The sequence below is a fragment of the Morus notabilis genome, unplaced genomic scaffold, assembly GCF_000414095.1.
Source record: "Morus notabilis unplaced genomic scaffold, ASM41409v2 Scaffold100, whole genome shotgun sequence".
NCBI classification, from domain to species: domain Eukaryota; kingdom Viridiplantae; phylum Streptophyta; class Magnoliopsida; order Rosales; family Moraceae; genus Morus; species Morus notabilis.
Window position 1 is genome coordinate 687695 of NW_010361820.1, and position 15555 is coordinate 703249.

Consider the following 15555-nt stretch of genomic DNA (forward strand, 5'->3'; position numbering starts at 1 on the left):
ATTTTCAATTGCTGAGGGTATTTTAAAATTAATATGTTTTTGTTTGCTAAGTTTTGTATGTGTTGACAGTGAAAATCGGCTAACATCAAAGGAACCGGATCTTTAAATTGAGATCCGATTCAAAAATATCAAACATCCATAAACAAGTGAAATAAAGAATAAAGCAAATAGGAGACATAAAGATTTAGAGTGGTTCGGCTTAATCGAGCTTATATTCATTATGATTGCTGAGTTTTTTCATTAAATTTCTAGGTTTACACACTCAAACTCCCCATTACATTCTCTCTCGACATTAAAGATAAACAAGAAAAATCTAAAGTCTGGTTGAGGAGCCAAAGTCTCAACCCCCTCTTCGTCTCATCCATCTCCTATTTGTAGGAGTATTCTCATGAAAGTAACCGTCGAATGCGGTTCCTCCCATGCCTCCTAATCTGCGCCCCTCTCCTCATCTTGAGATCGTGATTTTGCACCTGGTTATTTGGGAACGTGAGTGGTTATTCAGGATCGTTGGTCTCGCACATGAGAGCTTAGGAGAGTGGGCGGTTACTAAAACGGTTACTCCAAGTTATTCGGATGTTATAGGATAGATGGTTGAGAACTTGTGAGATCATGAGGAAGGATATGACCTCACTCGTATATTGAGGTGGGGGCATTGCCTTACCTGCAAGTTGAAGAGGTATGTAGGATTGCCCTCACGTGGATGGGGAAACGTCCCATTCGCATGTGAGAGTTTTGGCTGACATAGGAACCCATCATGCCACGAGTTCACCAAGTTGAGCTCGTCAAGGTCAATGAGCTGGTTAGGTCATAGAGTTGGTAAGGTTGTTTGTGAGCTCAGCTCATACTCTAGCTTGTTAAGCTCAAGTCCTCAGCCCTCATACCTCAGCTCACATACCCCAGCTCGCATATCTCACTTTGCCCACCTTAACTTACCTACCTTAAGTTAGGTTTGAATAGTGTGCATTTGAGTTGAGGGTGATATATTCGTCAGGTCATTTAATACTCTTTACCTTATTTAGCTAGAGATAGAACTCATATTGTCAATGTGGAATACTAATTTTTAACTTATGAAAATTATGGTATAACAATTGCCCCCCAGCTCTTGGTGCAATTGATTGTGCCAAGAGCTTGCACTTTGTTTATTTTTCTGTTATCACTTTTGACCTTTAACACTCTACAGTCTACACGAGGCTTTTTAAATTAGACCCCTTTGTTTACTAAAGTTCTTTCTTCTAAAAACAAAAAGAGAGAGAGACCATAGGGTTTTTTCTTTTTTTTAATAGCTAGCTTAATGGTTAGCTCTTTATATATATTTTTCTTTTTATTTGCTTCAGCTAAATTTTTTCGTTTTCTTTTTTTTTTTTTTTTTTTTTGAGCTCGGCGAGCTCGTCACCTTGGCGAGCTCTAGGTTGCCACCCAAGCGAGTTTCTTTTGGGCGAGCCCAACTCGCTAAGTAGCGAGCTTGTCACTTGGCGGGCTCCCTTTGGGCGAGCCCAGCTTAGCGAGCTGGTCACTTAGGGGACTACCAAAACAGAAGCTTATAATTGTTGCGGCTAAGATTTGAACCTGGACCTCCTTCAAGTTGCTCTCCACGCCACCACCTGCCCTAGAAATTTGTTTTGTCACTTACAAAACTTAAAATATATTTATTTTATTATTGCGACGTTGAAAATTACAAACTAAATCTCCTCCTCCTTTCTTTTTTTTTTTCTATTTTTTGTTTAGTATTACATACAGTATTTTCAATATTTAAATATTGAATAAATAATTAATTTTCACCAACCACTTATATTCACAATTTTTCATATTTATGTAATATGTTGAAAAATTAGTCATGGGTTGGTGTTCATTAGAATAATTTCTAACTTAGTTGTATAGATTTAGATGAGTAACAAGACTATCCATCTCTTATATTATCAGAATGAGTTCTGACTTAGTTTTTACTAAGTTAACTTAGTAAATGTATCTCGGATAGCAAGGTGTCTAAACTTAAATGAGGAGCTTTTTTAGAGGGGATAGAGCTCTACGGAGAGCATTCCTCAAAGATTCTGAAATCTATGAGTACTTCCTCAGAGAGTTAGAGCTTGTATTTTGTCACTTTGGGTGCATGACTATGCTTGTGAGGGAGAGCTCACTTGACGAGCTTATTGTTTTTGGCGTGACAATTGTTATGAGGAGCTTGTTATCGAGATGCCAAGGAGGAGCTACCTTTTGTTAAAATGAGTTTTAACTTGTGAACTTTGAGCGAAGTTAACTTACTAAGCACATGCTGATAACAAGCAAGGTGTTTGAGTTTAAAGGAAAGCTCTTTTTTTTTCTTAAGAAAGGGATAGAGCTCTGTTAGTTTCTGGACACCACTCTCAACAAACTCTATTGTGAATACTTTCAAAAAGTCTGAGCTCAATGAGAAGCAATCTCGTGAAGAGTTCGACTTGTTATAGTGCATTCTTAGAGGAGCTAGAGCTCTATTTGTAGCTCTCTAAAAAAGTAAAGGAACTCTATTTGTGAAGTTAGAACATAATTATGAATACTCATTGTAGAGTGAGATCTCAGTTGTATAGAGAACCTACATGTGTGGTTAGGGCTCTGTATGGAACTCTACTTGAGGAGTTGGAGTTGTAGAGGGAGTATTTCTTGACATTGCCCCAGCAAAGCTTATGGCACGGGTCGAGCCCTCATTTTGGCCTGCTCGACCTATTTGCATTTATACAAGCCAGCCTTCTAGGCCATAGTTGTGGTTGAGCTCATATTTATGAGATTTTGATAGCATGATTACGCTTGTAGGGGGATGGCTCACTTAAAGAGCTTATTGTTTTTTTTTTCTTTTTTGACAATTGTTATGAGAAGCTTGCCATTAAGGTGAGCTATTTAGAAAGAATAGAGCTTTATGACTGTTGCGCCACGGTCGAGCAATCGACCGCTCCTTTGACTGTCAAGCGCCGAGACATTCTCAGTCGAGAGTTGGTCGTTGACGTCGAGGAAATGGTCGTACGTAGGATACCCTCAAGACGACGAGAGTTCATGCAGGAGGAGGATATACGTTGAGAACTCTGCCTAAGCCGTGAAGTTCACAACGTCGAAAGAGCAGTCCGGTCAAATCTAACAGAGAGGCGCCCCCTCAACCATAACCCTCGTCCAGCTAAGTCAAATAGGTCTGTAGCGAGCAGAAAACAGGCTGCCAGGAAAAGAGCCCAGGAGAGGGCTGTAGCCCAGACAGTGAATAACAGAGAGGTGCCCCCTCAACCACAGGAAAACAGAAACCGGAGAAATGCTGTTCCGGTATAATCTTCGTCCATACACGGTGGGGACTTAGAGAGCAGCTGAACGCTCGATGCGATCGAGATATGCAACGAACCAAACAGGAAGAGCTCGTGGCTGAGAATAAGGTTCTGGCTGAGAAGATGGCCAGACTAGAAAAGCATATAGGAAGTAAGCCATTCCAATGGACAAAGGAGTGCGACCATGTGTTCTGATAACTAAAAAAACATCTTGAAAAACCACCCCTACTATCCAAACCTATAGTCGGAGAAATGTTGAGCCTCTATCTGGAGGTTTCAAAACACGCTGTTAGTTCGGTACTGATCCGCGAAGAGAAGATATCCGCAGATGGAAAAGCTCGCCCTTGCATTATTGGTGCCATCAAGAAAGCTATGTCACTATTTCCAGGCCCATACCATACAGGTCTTGATGAACCATCCTCTCAGGCATGTATTGCAAAAGCCTAACGCTTCTAGAAGACTCCTTAAATGGTCCATAGAGCTCAGCCAGTTCGATATTGACTACAGGCGGCAGATTTCCATTAAGGGTCAAGCCTTGCCCGACTTTGTGGCTGAATTCACAGGACTATCAAACGATGTAGACCACACAGGTGGAAACTCTACATTGACGGGAGCTCCAATGATAATGGCAGTGGAGCAGGATTGGTGTTGCCATCAGATTTAAATTTTTCACGTCCAATAATGAAGCAGAGTATGAAGCACTATTGGCTAGACTCCGGTTGGCAGAACACCTGAAAGTGAAAGCCATAGACATCTTCAGTGATTCGCAGCTTGTTGTAAATCAAGTAAAAGGTCAATATCAAACCAGAGATTAAAAATGACGGCCTACCTTAAGAAGGTCAAGGAGGCCTTGAAAAAGTTCACGGCCTATAACATACAGCAAGTGCCAAGGATGGAAAATAGCAACGCAAACACCCTTGCCAGGCTAGCCACCTCAAAGGATGTCGAGCTATTAAACCTGGTACCCATAGAAGTTTTAAAAGCCCTTGCCATCGAGGGAAAACCTAAGGTCATCCTAATAAATCGTCAACTGAGCTGGAAAAACCCTATCATCAAGTACTTGGTCGACGGTGAACTTTCAGAGGACAGACAGCAAGCAAAAAAGTTGAGATATCAAGCGTCGAGGTACACTATAGACAATAATATCCTTTATCGAAGAGGATACTCGACGCCCTTGATCAGGTGCCTTGATAAAGAAGAAGGGAAAAATGTGCTTTCAGAGATACATGAAGGGATATGCGGAAACCATGCAGGGGGCAATCCTTAGCCTATAAAATCCTACGTCAGGGTTATTACTGGCCCAATCTCAAAAAGGATGCAACCGAGTATGTAAAGAAATGCGAAAGCTTCCAAAGGTACGCCCCTATCCCCCGACAGCATTCAGAGGACTTAACGTCGATAGTTTCTCCTTGGCCTTTTGCCAAATAGGGGATTGATATAATTGGCCCATTACATAGAACCCCCGGGGGGTATAAATTCGTCATTATAGCAGTCGACTACTTTACGAAGTGGGAGTTTGAAGCTGAACCACTGACGACTATATCAGAGTAAAAGTGTACAAACTTTATATGGAACAACATAGTCTGTCGATTTGATGTACGACATTTTCTCATGTATGATAATGGGAAACAGTTCAACAATGACAACACGAACCAGTTCTGCAAATTGTTGGGAATTCATAAGAACTTTTCCTCTGTCATATATCCTCAGTCTAAAGGATAGGTCGAAGCGGTCAATAAGAACATAAAGGTTACGCTGAAGAATGACTCAACAACTATAAAAGAAAATGGGCCGATGAGTTGACAAATGTCCTATGGGCATATAGGACGACCAGTAGAACTACCACATGAGAAACTCCTTTCTCAATGGCCTATGGGATTGAAGCGGTCCTCCGGGTCGAGATATTCGTTCCTACCAGCCGAGTGACACGGTATGAAGAGGATATGAACACCAAACGAATGGGCATAGAGCTCGACCTATTCGAAGAAAGGCGCACATATGCGGAGTTAAAACTCACCGCGTATCACGCCAGGACTGCTAGATATTACAATCAGAAGGTCAAGCAAAAGTGATTCAGCGTAGGAGATCTTGTCTTTCGAGTGGTGACCCAAACACTAAGCCCAAGAACTCTGGCACTCTAGGACCAACTTGGGAAGGTCCTTACATAATAAAGGAGGTCGTAGCCAATGGGTCTTATCGACTCACATAACTAAACGGTTGAGACATCAAGCACACATGAAATGCAGATCAACTGAAGACCTACTATCAATAACGGGGAGAAAGGTCAGCCTAAAAGCTAAATTTAGTATTTTTCTTATGTTCGGTTTTTCATTTTGCTTTTTTACAGGCTGAAAAGTCGACTTGTAAATTTTACATAAATATGAGACTGATTAAATTCTCTACTCATTTGATCTGTGTAAAATAATATACGACGAATTACTACATCGTGCTCGACTTGGTTCTACATATTTAAAGATCTACTATCTACGACGATTAATAAAACATCGACCAATGTTGCGTCAAAGACAAGTTAAAAACTTTATCTTTGATGAGGGGGCAACAAGGCTACAACTACCCCAAAGTCTACAAAGGTGGTAAGCTATAGCTTAACCATACTTAACCATACTAAATATATATATATATATATACACATCACATATCTACGACATTCATGCGCAGCATATATATATATAAGGAAAAAATATGTCTCGGCCTTATGGCCATTACAAAATGACAAATTCAAATATCTCGGCCTTACAAAAAAAAAAGAGAAATGTTCTTAAAACATCGCCTCATCTCCCGGTGCTTGCTTGGTGCCCCCAACTCCTGGGATTGGCTCGACCTCCCCCAATGGACCAGCATCCGTCTTCTCCACCTCATCGTCGAGGAAAGATAAGTCTACCTTAGGGCGCTTTCTCTGAAACCGGTCAAGAATCTAGTCCCCAACAGACCTCATCAAGGACAATTTGAGGTCTTCAAACTCAATAGAGGCTGTGTAACCCTCAAGCCTCTGAGTGAAAAGGCCCTCAAAAGCAGCCGAGGATTTGAACAGCTTCACCTAGTGGTCGACTAATTCCTAAACTCTTGGGATGACTTAAAAGTCTCCAGTTGAGCGTTGACCGATTGGCGGAACTCTTCGGAAGCCATAAATTCCTTAACTGCTTCCCTCTTCTTTTGCTAGAAGTTGGGAGAGGAAAGATATGCCTCGACCGCCTTTGAGCTCCCTTCCTTGAAGCCCTTATGGAAACTCTCGTTTGTCTCCTTGACGATCTTCTCCTCAAGGGATCAGACCTTGGCCTTCTCGACCTGTAAATTTGTGGAGAGTTCGGTCTGAGCGGCGTGGAGAGTTGTAAGCTCTTTCTCAGAAGCCTTTGACAAAATGTCCTGCTTTAGCAAAGTCTCGAGCTCTATATAATTTTGAAGTGTAACTTCGAGAGCCTGGACAAAAAAAAAAAAAAATAGTGGGCATGTTAAGGCATGAAGTCCAGATACTTAAAAGTAAAGGTCGATAGGTGAGTATTCAAAACATACTGAGATTTGACGCATCACAGCTATACACTGGCGCACTAGAAGGCCCATCCTAGTAAACTTGTTTCAGGAGCCCTCATAGAAGTGCGTGTAGATGGCCTGGATGGGAAGGCTGAAGTGAGGAGAGAGTCGGAGAGCCTCGTTGAGGTGGTGGTCGATCACATCGGACATCTGAAATTGGGGATCGTTAATCTTCGACCCCGGCATCACAAAGGGCTCTCGGGCGCAGGAGGAACCTCTAGGTTAGCGGCTACCTTGGCGCTTTTCCCCTTGTCCAGGCGCTGAGAGTTCCGAGATGACCTTTCGACCGCTGGAGGGTCTTGGCACTTGTCTACCCTTTGTCTCTTAAAGGGGGGAGTTATGACGATCCTCAATCGGTCGAGAACATCACGGGCAGGGGTAGCCTGAGTCATCGCCTGACCCAATGACTTGGAGGAGGCCTCTCCCTTGCACTTCTTCGACTTGCTGGGGAGAATGTACTTCATGGTGAATGGCATGACTACGCAGTAAGAAAGGAATCAAATCCTAAATAGGGTGACTATAACAAATCAAATTGCGCTTCGAGGTTACCTTTGAGGAGATCTACAGGAGGGACGACTGGTTGGCGCGAAAGGTCGAGAGTGATGACCAGACCGTACAACCGGCAGTTCTCCGGTGTATTAAGAGCGGTAGAGCTATGGCTGGAGTCAGAAAGAGACAGGATTTGCTCGACCCGCGCTAGAGCAGCCGAAAAAAGCTTCGGTCGAGAAGGAACTTCACCTGCATTCAAGAGCAAAATAAGAAAGATAGCTCGACGAACGGAAAAGATTCTATAAAAATCCAACAAAGCGAAGACCTACAGTATTTGCTAAAAGAATCCCCTCAAAGGTTTAGATTTGAGTGGCAGCACAAATAAAAGAATCCCCTCTAACCCAGGGAACCCTTAAAGGCATAGCAGTACAAAAATTTCCTCCACAAAATAACCATAGAGTTTATTGTCACCTAACAATTGGGTGACAATTAGGCAGGAGAAATCATATGGAGGCCACAGAGAGCCTTCATAAATAGGTGAAAGGGAACAGTTTGTCCGAAGTTAAAGGACTAAGTATATACAGTCATATGGTTGGCAAGGGAGTTATGAGCTCTATCATTAGAGGTAGGGATAATTAAGTAAAACTTATTGGCATCGATCCCTGCATCGCGAAACATCTTCATGGCAACCCGGGGTGTTATCTTTGATGGGTTGACGTCATTCAACATGCCTGAGATACCGCTCATCGACACCACCTCGTAGCCACGACCTTCAGAGGTGCCGACTTGTAGACCATCATCCGCATTGTTGAGGAGAATGAGCTCGTCAGGATGAGGGGTCGAGAACGACCCCTCGGTGTATTCCTCTACTTGGCGGAGCAAAGAATCCCCGCTGTCGATCAATGTCATGCTTGACGTCACAGCTTCCTCAAGGTCGTCCTTAACCCTGGATGCGGAGACCTCTCGACCTCTAACGTATTTTGGCGACATGTTCTGGAAATAAGTAAAAAGGAGGTCAAGTTAGGGCCTAATGGTCTAGATGTCAGAAACAGAGTGTGAGAAGAGACATAAGTATGTTCGGATCAAAATGGTCCAAGAATATAGGATTGACAATATCATATTGACATGAACCCAGAAATGAGGAAAAACTCATGCAAGGGTCCCCAAAGCCCAAAAACGAGTCTGAGGATCCCCAATGAAAGCGACTAAACCCAAGCGGGCACCACCATAGGGATTCAGCCCAGATTCATGATCAATAACATTGAGTAAGTACATTTTTGTAGTTACATTGTTCTCTTCAAAATATTATTTTATGCAGGAATTAGTTTTGGAATCGCATATGAGGAGTAAAAAGACCAAAATGACTTCCTAGTTCGTAAGACGGTATGAAAGCTTGGAGACTGAGGAGAACAATGTACGGAGAACGTGCACGAAAGTCGAAATCGTTGAAGGGAAGTTCTGGAGGAGATCCGGCAGAGTAACGACGTAGTTTGCGAATGAACGATCGTGAACTGTTCGAGGTGTATATATACTCGAAGAGTGGAAGCCCAGGGCTCTCAGGGAAATCCAAAGGACTTCATATCTTGACCATTAAATCCGAACTGACCCCATCTAATGGTGAATCTGAAGCGACGCGATCTAAAGGTTGGAAAAAGAGCAGGAGAGATGACTTTAATCCAACGGTTGCAACTTTCCTCTCGACTGCCATGTGTCACCAGGGTACGGGAGACGCGACTGTTGACACAATCAACAAGACTACTCCACTACCCGAGAAACTCGCTGTAATGATGGCACTGTACCGACAAGCAGTTGCCATAACCTGCAAGGGAAGAAATTGCCACGTAATACTTTCGACGTTGTATAGCTTGAAACATCGCAATGCAGTATTCCAGGCTGGGGGGTAATTGTTGCGCCACGGTCGAGCAATTGACCCTCCTTTGACTGCCAAGCGCCGAGACATTCTCAGTTGAGAGTTGGTCGCCGACGTCGAGAAAATGGTCGTACGTAGGATGCCCTCAAGACGACGAAAGTTCATGCAGGTGGACGATATGCGTCGAGAACTCCACCTAAGCCATGAAGTTCACAACATCGAGAGAGCAATCCGGTCAAATCTAAATTAAATCCCGTCATCTCAGGAGAATATATACTATAGCAACTGCCACGATTCGGATTAAGAAGTCAGATAATCGATAAAGGTGATTGTCCCGATTCGGTAGCGAAAATCGTGGGAGTACAACTGCTAGATCCCAAGATTTAGGGGTAAGGGGATGATCTCCTCAGGAAATGGAGATGAGATCTCTAATCTGTAAATGACCTAAAAATAGAGCATGCCTCCTCCATTAAGTTTTTTTACGCAATATTCTACTACTCAGAAAGATTGTAATCTTGAATATATTAGTGCATCCACAAGTGGACGTAGGCAAAGAATTCTTACCGAACCACTACAAACTTTTTGTGTTTTTTATTTTTTTGTAACGATAATTCTTGATTAATCTGTGAGAGACGTCTGTGAATGTTCTCACATAGTTAATTTTTAATTGACTAAATTTCACTGTCAATAATGACTAACTCTTCTCAAGGAGTCTGAGCTCTATGAGGAACACTCTCTTAAAGGAGTTAAGAGCTTTGGTAGGAGAATTCTACTCAATATCAAATCTTTTCAGAACGGGTTCTGACTCTAACATAAGGAAGTATTTATCCAGGAGGGGAGTTATCCTTTTAAGTGAGTGAGGAGGAACCTCTCGTTGAAGCGAATACTACAAGGAACCTCTCGTTGAAGCGAATACTACAAGGAACCTCTCGTTGAAGCGAATACTACAAGGAACCTCTCGTTGAGGCGAACAATGATGAGCTATCTTTGCCAGAATGAGTTCCCACTTAGATAAATTGTAGGGCTATACAGGAATGAATAGTTGTTGCCTGAATGGGTTCCGACTTCATTTCATTGTGATGTTAGACGTGTCGTCTAATCTTTTCCAAAATGAGTTTCGACTTCATCCAATTGTGATGATAGACATTTCGTCTAACCTTTGTCAGAATAAGTTCTGACTTCATTCAACTGTAGGCTAGACATTTAGTCTAACTTTTGCCAGAATATGTTCCGGCTTCATTAAATTGTGAGGTTAGACTTCTTTGTCTGCTCCTTGCCAGAATGAGTTCCAGTTTTGACGAATCAATGAGTTCTGACTTTGATAAGTTGTCAGAATGGGATTCGCTTCTATAAATGGTAGGACTAGGCAAGATGAACAGACCTCGCCAGAATGAGTTTCGGCTTCGCTAAGTCGTCGGACTAGGCAAAATTGCCAGAATGAGTTCCAGCTTTGATAAGTCATCTAAAGATTAATATTTTGATATGCATATTCGAAGCAACACTTGGAAGATAATTGAAAACCAATAAAGCCAACTTCAAACCTTAGTGCAATTTATTGTGCTAAGAGGTTTGGACTTTGTCTTTGTCTATGTCGTCATTCTTAACCTCAAGGTCAGTTTTGGTTTATTCTAAGTGAAGCTTTGAAATTAGAATACCTTATTCAATTAAGGTTTTTCCTTCAAAAAGAGATGGAAGCAAAGGGAAGGTTTTTTTTTTTTTTTTTTTTTTTTTTTTTTTTTTTTAAGGAAGCTCAGCTCGCTAATTGGGTGATAGCCCATCCCCCGAGCCCAGCTCGCTACCTAGCGAGCTGGCGGGCACCTCTTGGGAGCCCAGCTCGCTTCTGGGCAAGCTGGAAGATCCAGCTCGCTACCTAGCAAGCAGGTGGGCCCATCTAGCGAGCCCATGGTGGGCCCATCCCGCTAGCCTAGCTCGGACTTGTGCGAGGCTTCAAAAGTAAAACATCATTTGTGGTAGCCTGGATTTGATCCCTGGAGAGACAAACTTTAATTCAGCTTGCCTCACCACTGTTCCACAAAATGTCTTACTGCAAGTTTGAGTACTAATCCTTTTTGTGTTAAAACTATGACGTTTAATTTTGCCATCTCCTTTTTTTTCTTAAAAAAAAAATAAATCTTCAATAATTTCATATGTGAAGTAATCACAATAATAATTTCCGCTAACCACACTCTTATGCCCAATTCATATTGATATTAATATTAACAGTGTTAAGAATAATGATGATAACAATAGTAACAATAAATAGGAATTGTCTTTTTAAGTGTGACACCGGACCGGTTAATGTATGTTTGGTTTGAGGGTTCGAACCACTCTAATTTTAGTTCAAAGAGTGGTTCTCTCTCAAAAAAATTTAACAATAAAAAATTCTATTGCAATATTTTCTTTATAAAATCTAAATTCTAGTTCAATCCACCTGATTTGAACCTTCAAACTAAATAAGCACTGATATAGTCCAAAACATATGACATTGAGTGCTAAACAGGCATAAAAAAAAAGTTATAGAGATTAGAACTAACGATGGTACATTTACATATGAAAAAATTACATTTACCTGATTATACTACTACCAAATTTAAGAATTTCCTAAATAATAAGTAAAGCATGTAAGTATTGAATAAAAATAAGTGAATAAATTATTCACTGTCAAATTCAACTAAAGATACAGAATTTTGATATGAGTAAGCTTGCAAATGACAAAATTCAATATACACAGAGAGTTGAAAAAAATCCGTAATGAAGTTTGTTGACGGCTCACCGAGCTTTACATATCGGTGATAATGCTAAAAAAAAATGCGTGAGACACATGCTTGATTAGATGAATTGTGACCGCCAACAAAGTACAAGAAGTGATTTACAAGATTTTTATCCCCGTATTACCGTGCCAGTACGAGCAATGTGTCGTTTGGTAATCATTTAACTTGACAAAGTAAACGGATAAGGAGTACAAAACTTACTGATCAGAAACTTCATTCCAAAATTATTTATAGAAGTCATGGACCACACACAAACCATGTAGATATTTTGCGCATCAAATAATTCTCCTTTTCTACAAAAAAAAAAAAAAAAAAAAAAAAAAAACAGGGGAGGAAAAAAAAAAAAAAAACCTGAGTGATGAGCCGCCCATCAGGGGATGGTCCGGACAGCAGCAGTGTCCCATCAGGTTTTTTATAAAATACGTCACGGACCCAGCAGAAATGATAGCAATTGTCCACATTTCCGTCTCATGTCACCTTAATACTTTCGGACTAAACAAATTATATATTTGACACTACGCACAACAATTTGCCCATCAAAATTGACATATACGCAACTAAATGGCAGACACACAACTTGCTCACCAATTGCTCCGACCAAACGCCACCGTATACGGTAGTTTACGGCGATCGAGCGCTGCTGCGTTGAATATTAACCCGGCCTTCCCACCCTTCAAAGCCTTGGCTTACAGGAGCCTAAAAACCAAGTACACCAAGTTGGCCGTTAGATCGGTTAGTCTTAATGTGGACCAATATTATTGCGCGCCAAAATCATCGGCCGTCGTCGACGTGAAACGGTTGGTGGATTTCTTGTACGAGGATCTACCCCATGTCTTTGATGATCAGGGGATTGATCGGACGGCGTACGACGAACACGTGAAGTTCAGCGATCCGATCACCAAGCATGAGTCTCTTAGCGGGTATCTATTTAACATTGCCTTCTTGAAAACTCTCTTCAAGCCACAGCTCCAGTTGCACTGGGTCAAACAGGTTCGAATTTTTTAAGTAATGATCTGATGTTGACTAATGTTTTTCCTTCAAAATTCAAAAAGCATTTCGACTTACAAACATTGGATGAAAAGTGAAAACATTGTAAGGATAATAATATATAGAACATATAATTACAACATATCAATTAATAATTATCGGTTTAAAACTGGTAGTTTGATAGCAATGTGTAATATTGTTGCTCTCAAAATTATTAGTGGTAAAAATGTAAAAATTTATCCGATTTAAATTATAAAGTTGAAAGCTAAGGGCCAATTCTTTTCATATGTTTGAACCATAATAAAATTTTTTTATTGCAGTATTTTTCTCATAAAAATTTAAATTTTTGTTAAAACATTCGAAAAGAACAGGTACCAACTCAATATGATCAGTTGGAAAATTGTGACTGATTCTGTTGCTAAATTTCATATAGACAGGTCCGCATGAAATAACTGCAAGATGGACTGTGGTTATGGAGTACGTTCTTTTGCCTTGGAAACCAGAATTGGTTCTCACAGGAACCTCAATCATGGGCATAAATCCAGAGACTGGCAAGTTTTGCACTCATGTGGTGAGAACTAATTGATTTTTTTTTTTTTGAGAAATAAAAAGTATATATATGTGTGTATGTACATACATATATATATATATATTATGCCAATTCAGTGAGTATATATATTTTAGTTGATATTCAATCGTTTGATTTGTAGGACCTGTGGGATTCAGTTAGGGAGAATAACTTTTTTTCCATGGAAGCCTTTTGGTATATAATTAAACAGGTAAGTGTACATTTCACAGGATTTATTTGCTGGAAAAGAGGTTAAAATTCATGATAAAAATAATTTGATCGGAGAAGTCAATAATATCTCATTCAATTTTGGATTCTTATATATATATATATATATATATATATATATATGCAGATGTGTATTTACTGGATTTACAGAACACCAGACATTGGAACTGCCAAATATCAGATATTGAAAAGAATGCCAAATTACGAGGTCCTGGTCCCTTCTAATAATGTTATATTATCATAATGTATAGCTATATTAGTTTATTCTTTTTTTTTTTTTTTTTACTTTTTTTCCCTTTAAGTTTGACTAAATTAATGGTAATGAGGTTGTTCTATAAATTTATAATGGTGGCAAGCTATTTTATGAATTTAATAAATTAGTTTAAAAGAGAACTTCCCATGTGCATATGATTTGATGTGTTCTGATCTTTATTTGAGATTCTAATTTCTTCTTTCAAACTAGCTTGCATAACTTGTATACAAGTGTGTGTTTAAAATACTTTATTAAATTAGGAGGCAATTTATCCAAATTAAAATTTTAAAAGGTAATTCTTGTCAACATTAAACATTTAGGTACAATTAAGTAAAAACTTATTCCTCCTAGTAAAAACCAAAAATTATAAGTGACGTAGGTACTGAATAATATGCATACTATAGCTTCACGTTAGCACTGTCTTTTGATGTGATTGTAAAGTTTCAACAAGACTTTTGATAAATTATCTCCGCAGGTGAGAAAGTATAGCCCATTGGCGGCAATGGAAGGAACTGAGTGAGTATTTTTCACATTTAACTTTTAAATTCCTTTTTTGTCCCTCCTATTTTTGGAACTATTGAATAACATGGGCAATATTGGATCCTATGTGCGCAGGTACATTTTTGGAAAGAATTCCCCCAAGAAGAATAGACCAATTACTAGTACTACGTGAGCAAGTTCATTTAATCTGTTATAAATCCTATATCTAATGTTACTTACGTGGCTTAAGTTAACAACTCAGTTCCAAATAACAGTTGCTTAACTGTCATGAAAACTAAGAAAAAAAAAACTTTTAGAGAGAGAAACTAAAGATAGAATCTTATTAATCTTGTCAAGGTATATAAAATGAAGAGCCTTAGAGCTCTATATATAGGAAAAAGATTTGATACTATTCACGGTTACTATTTACACAGTTCTTACTATTTACGAAAACGGTTACTATTTGCACAATAAGATTCTAATATGAACAGTAATTTTAACTGACTTGTCTAGACATCTACTATTCATAACAGCAACTAATTAATAAAATCATATTTCTCATGGTCAGCTCATCGTTAGATCTTACTAATCAAGGTACAGTAGATATGAGAAACAAAAAAAGAGGCAGTATTGCCGCTGTATTAAGGTTCAGTGGAAAACCTACCGAGAAAATTGTGCGGGAGAAGGATAAAATTCTGCGATCGCGTCTTAGTGCCGACGGTCTCAAACCTGAGATCGGTTGTTTCCTTGCAGCTCGTCACAATGATCCACAAAGAACTTGGAGCTTTCCCGTGGTATGCTACTTCCACCTCGAATTTTCTTTTTAATTGTTATATGGACAACTTTATAAATAGTTCTCTGCATGCAGTAGCAATTAACGTAACCTCATTTGCTAATATATCTATTTGCTTTTTAAGTACTAACGATGTTTTGTCTTTGTTCTAATTGATTGGATTCAAGAGGAATGAAGTGCTAATGTGGCTCGAAGACTTCACAATGGACTAGCTAGCAGGTTCAAATGGTCTTTCCAACACTATAGCTCTTCTTGTTATTGATCATTTTCTTCTCCATGAAAGTTGTTA

The 15555-nt window shown here is 39.8% G+C and overlaps 1 protein-coding gene across 3 annotated transcripts; it reads left to right on the top strand.

The window, feature by feature from the left end:
* Positions 1-12365: 12365 nt before the first annotated feature.
* Positions 12366-15555, top strand: LOC21408317. 3 transcript variants are annotated; one of them, XM_024167334.1, is made up of 8 exons: positions 12366-12947; positions 13378-13515; positions 13655-13723; positions 13868-13948; positions 14469-14509; positions 14609-14662; positions 15042-15267; positions 15434-15555. In XM_024167334.1, exons 1-8 carry the CDS (start codon positions 12519-12521, stop codon positions 15476-15478), a joined length of 1083 nt encoding a protein of 360 aa, XP_024023102.1. In that variant the 5' UTR covers positions 12366-12518; the 3' UTR covers positions 15479-15555. The 3 variants fall into 3 exon arrangements, with proteins under 3 accessions (XP_024023102.1, XP_024023103.1, XP_024023104.1); XM_024167335.1 differs by lacking the exon at positions 15434-15555 and having other exon boundaries at positions 15068-15244; XM_024167336.1 differs by lacking the exon at positions 15434-15555 and having other exon boundaries at positions 15074-15244.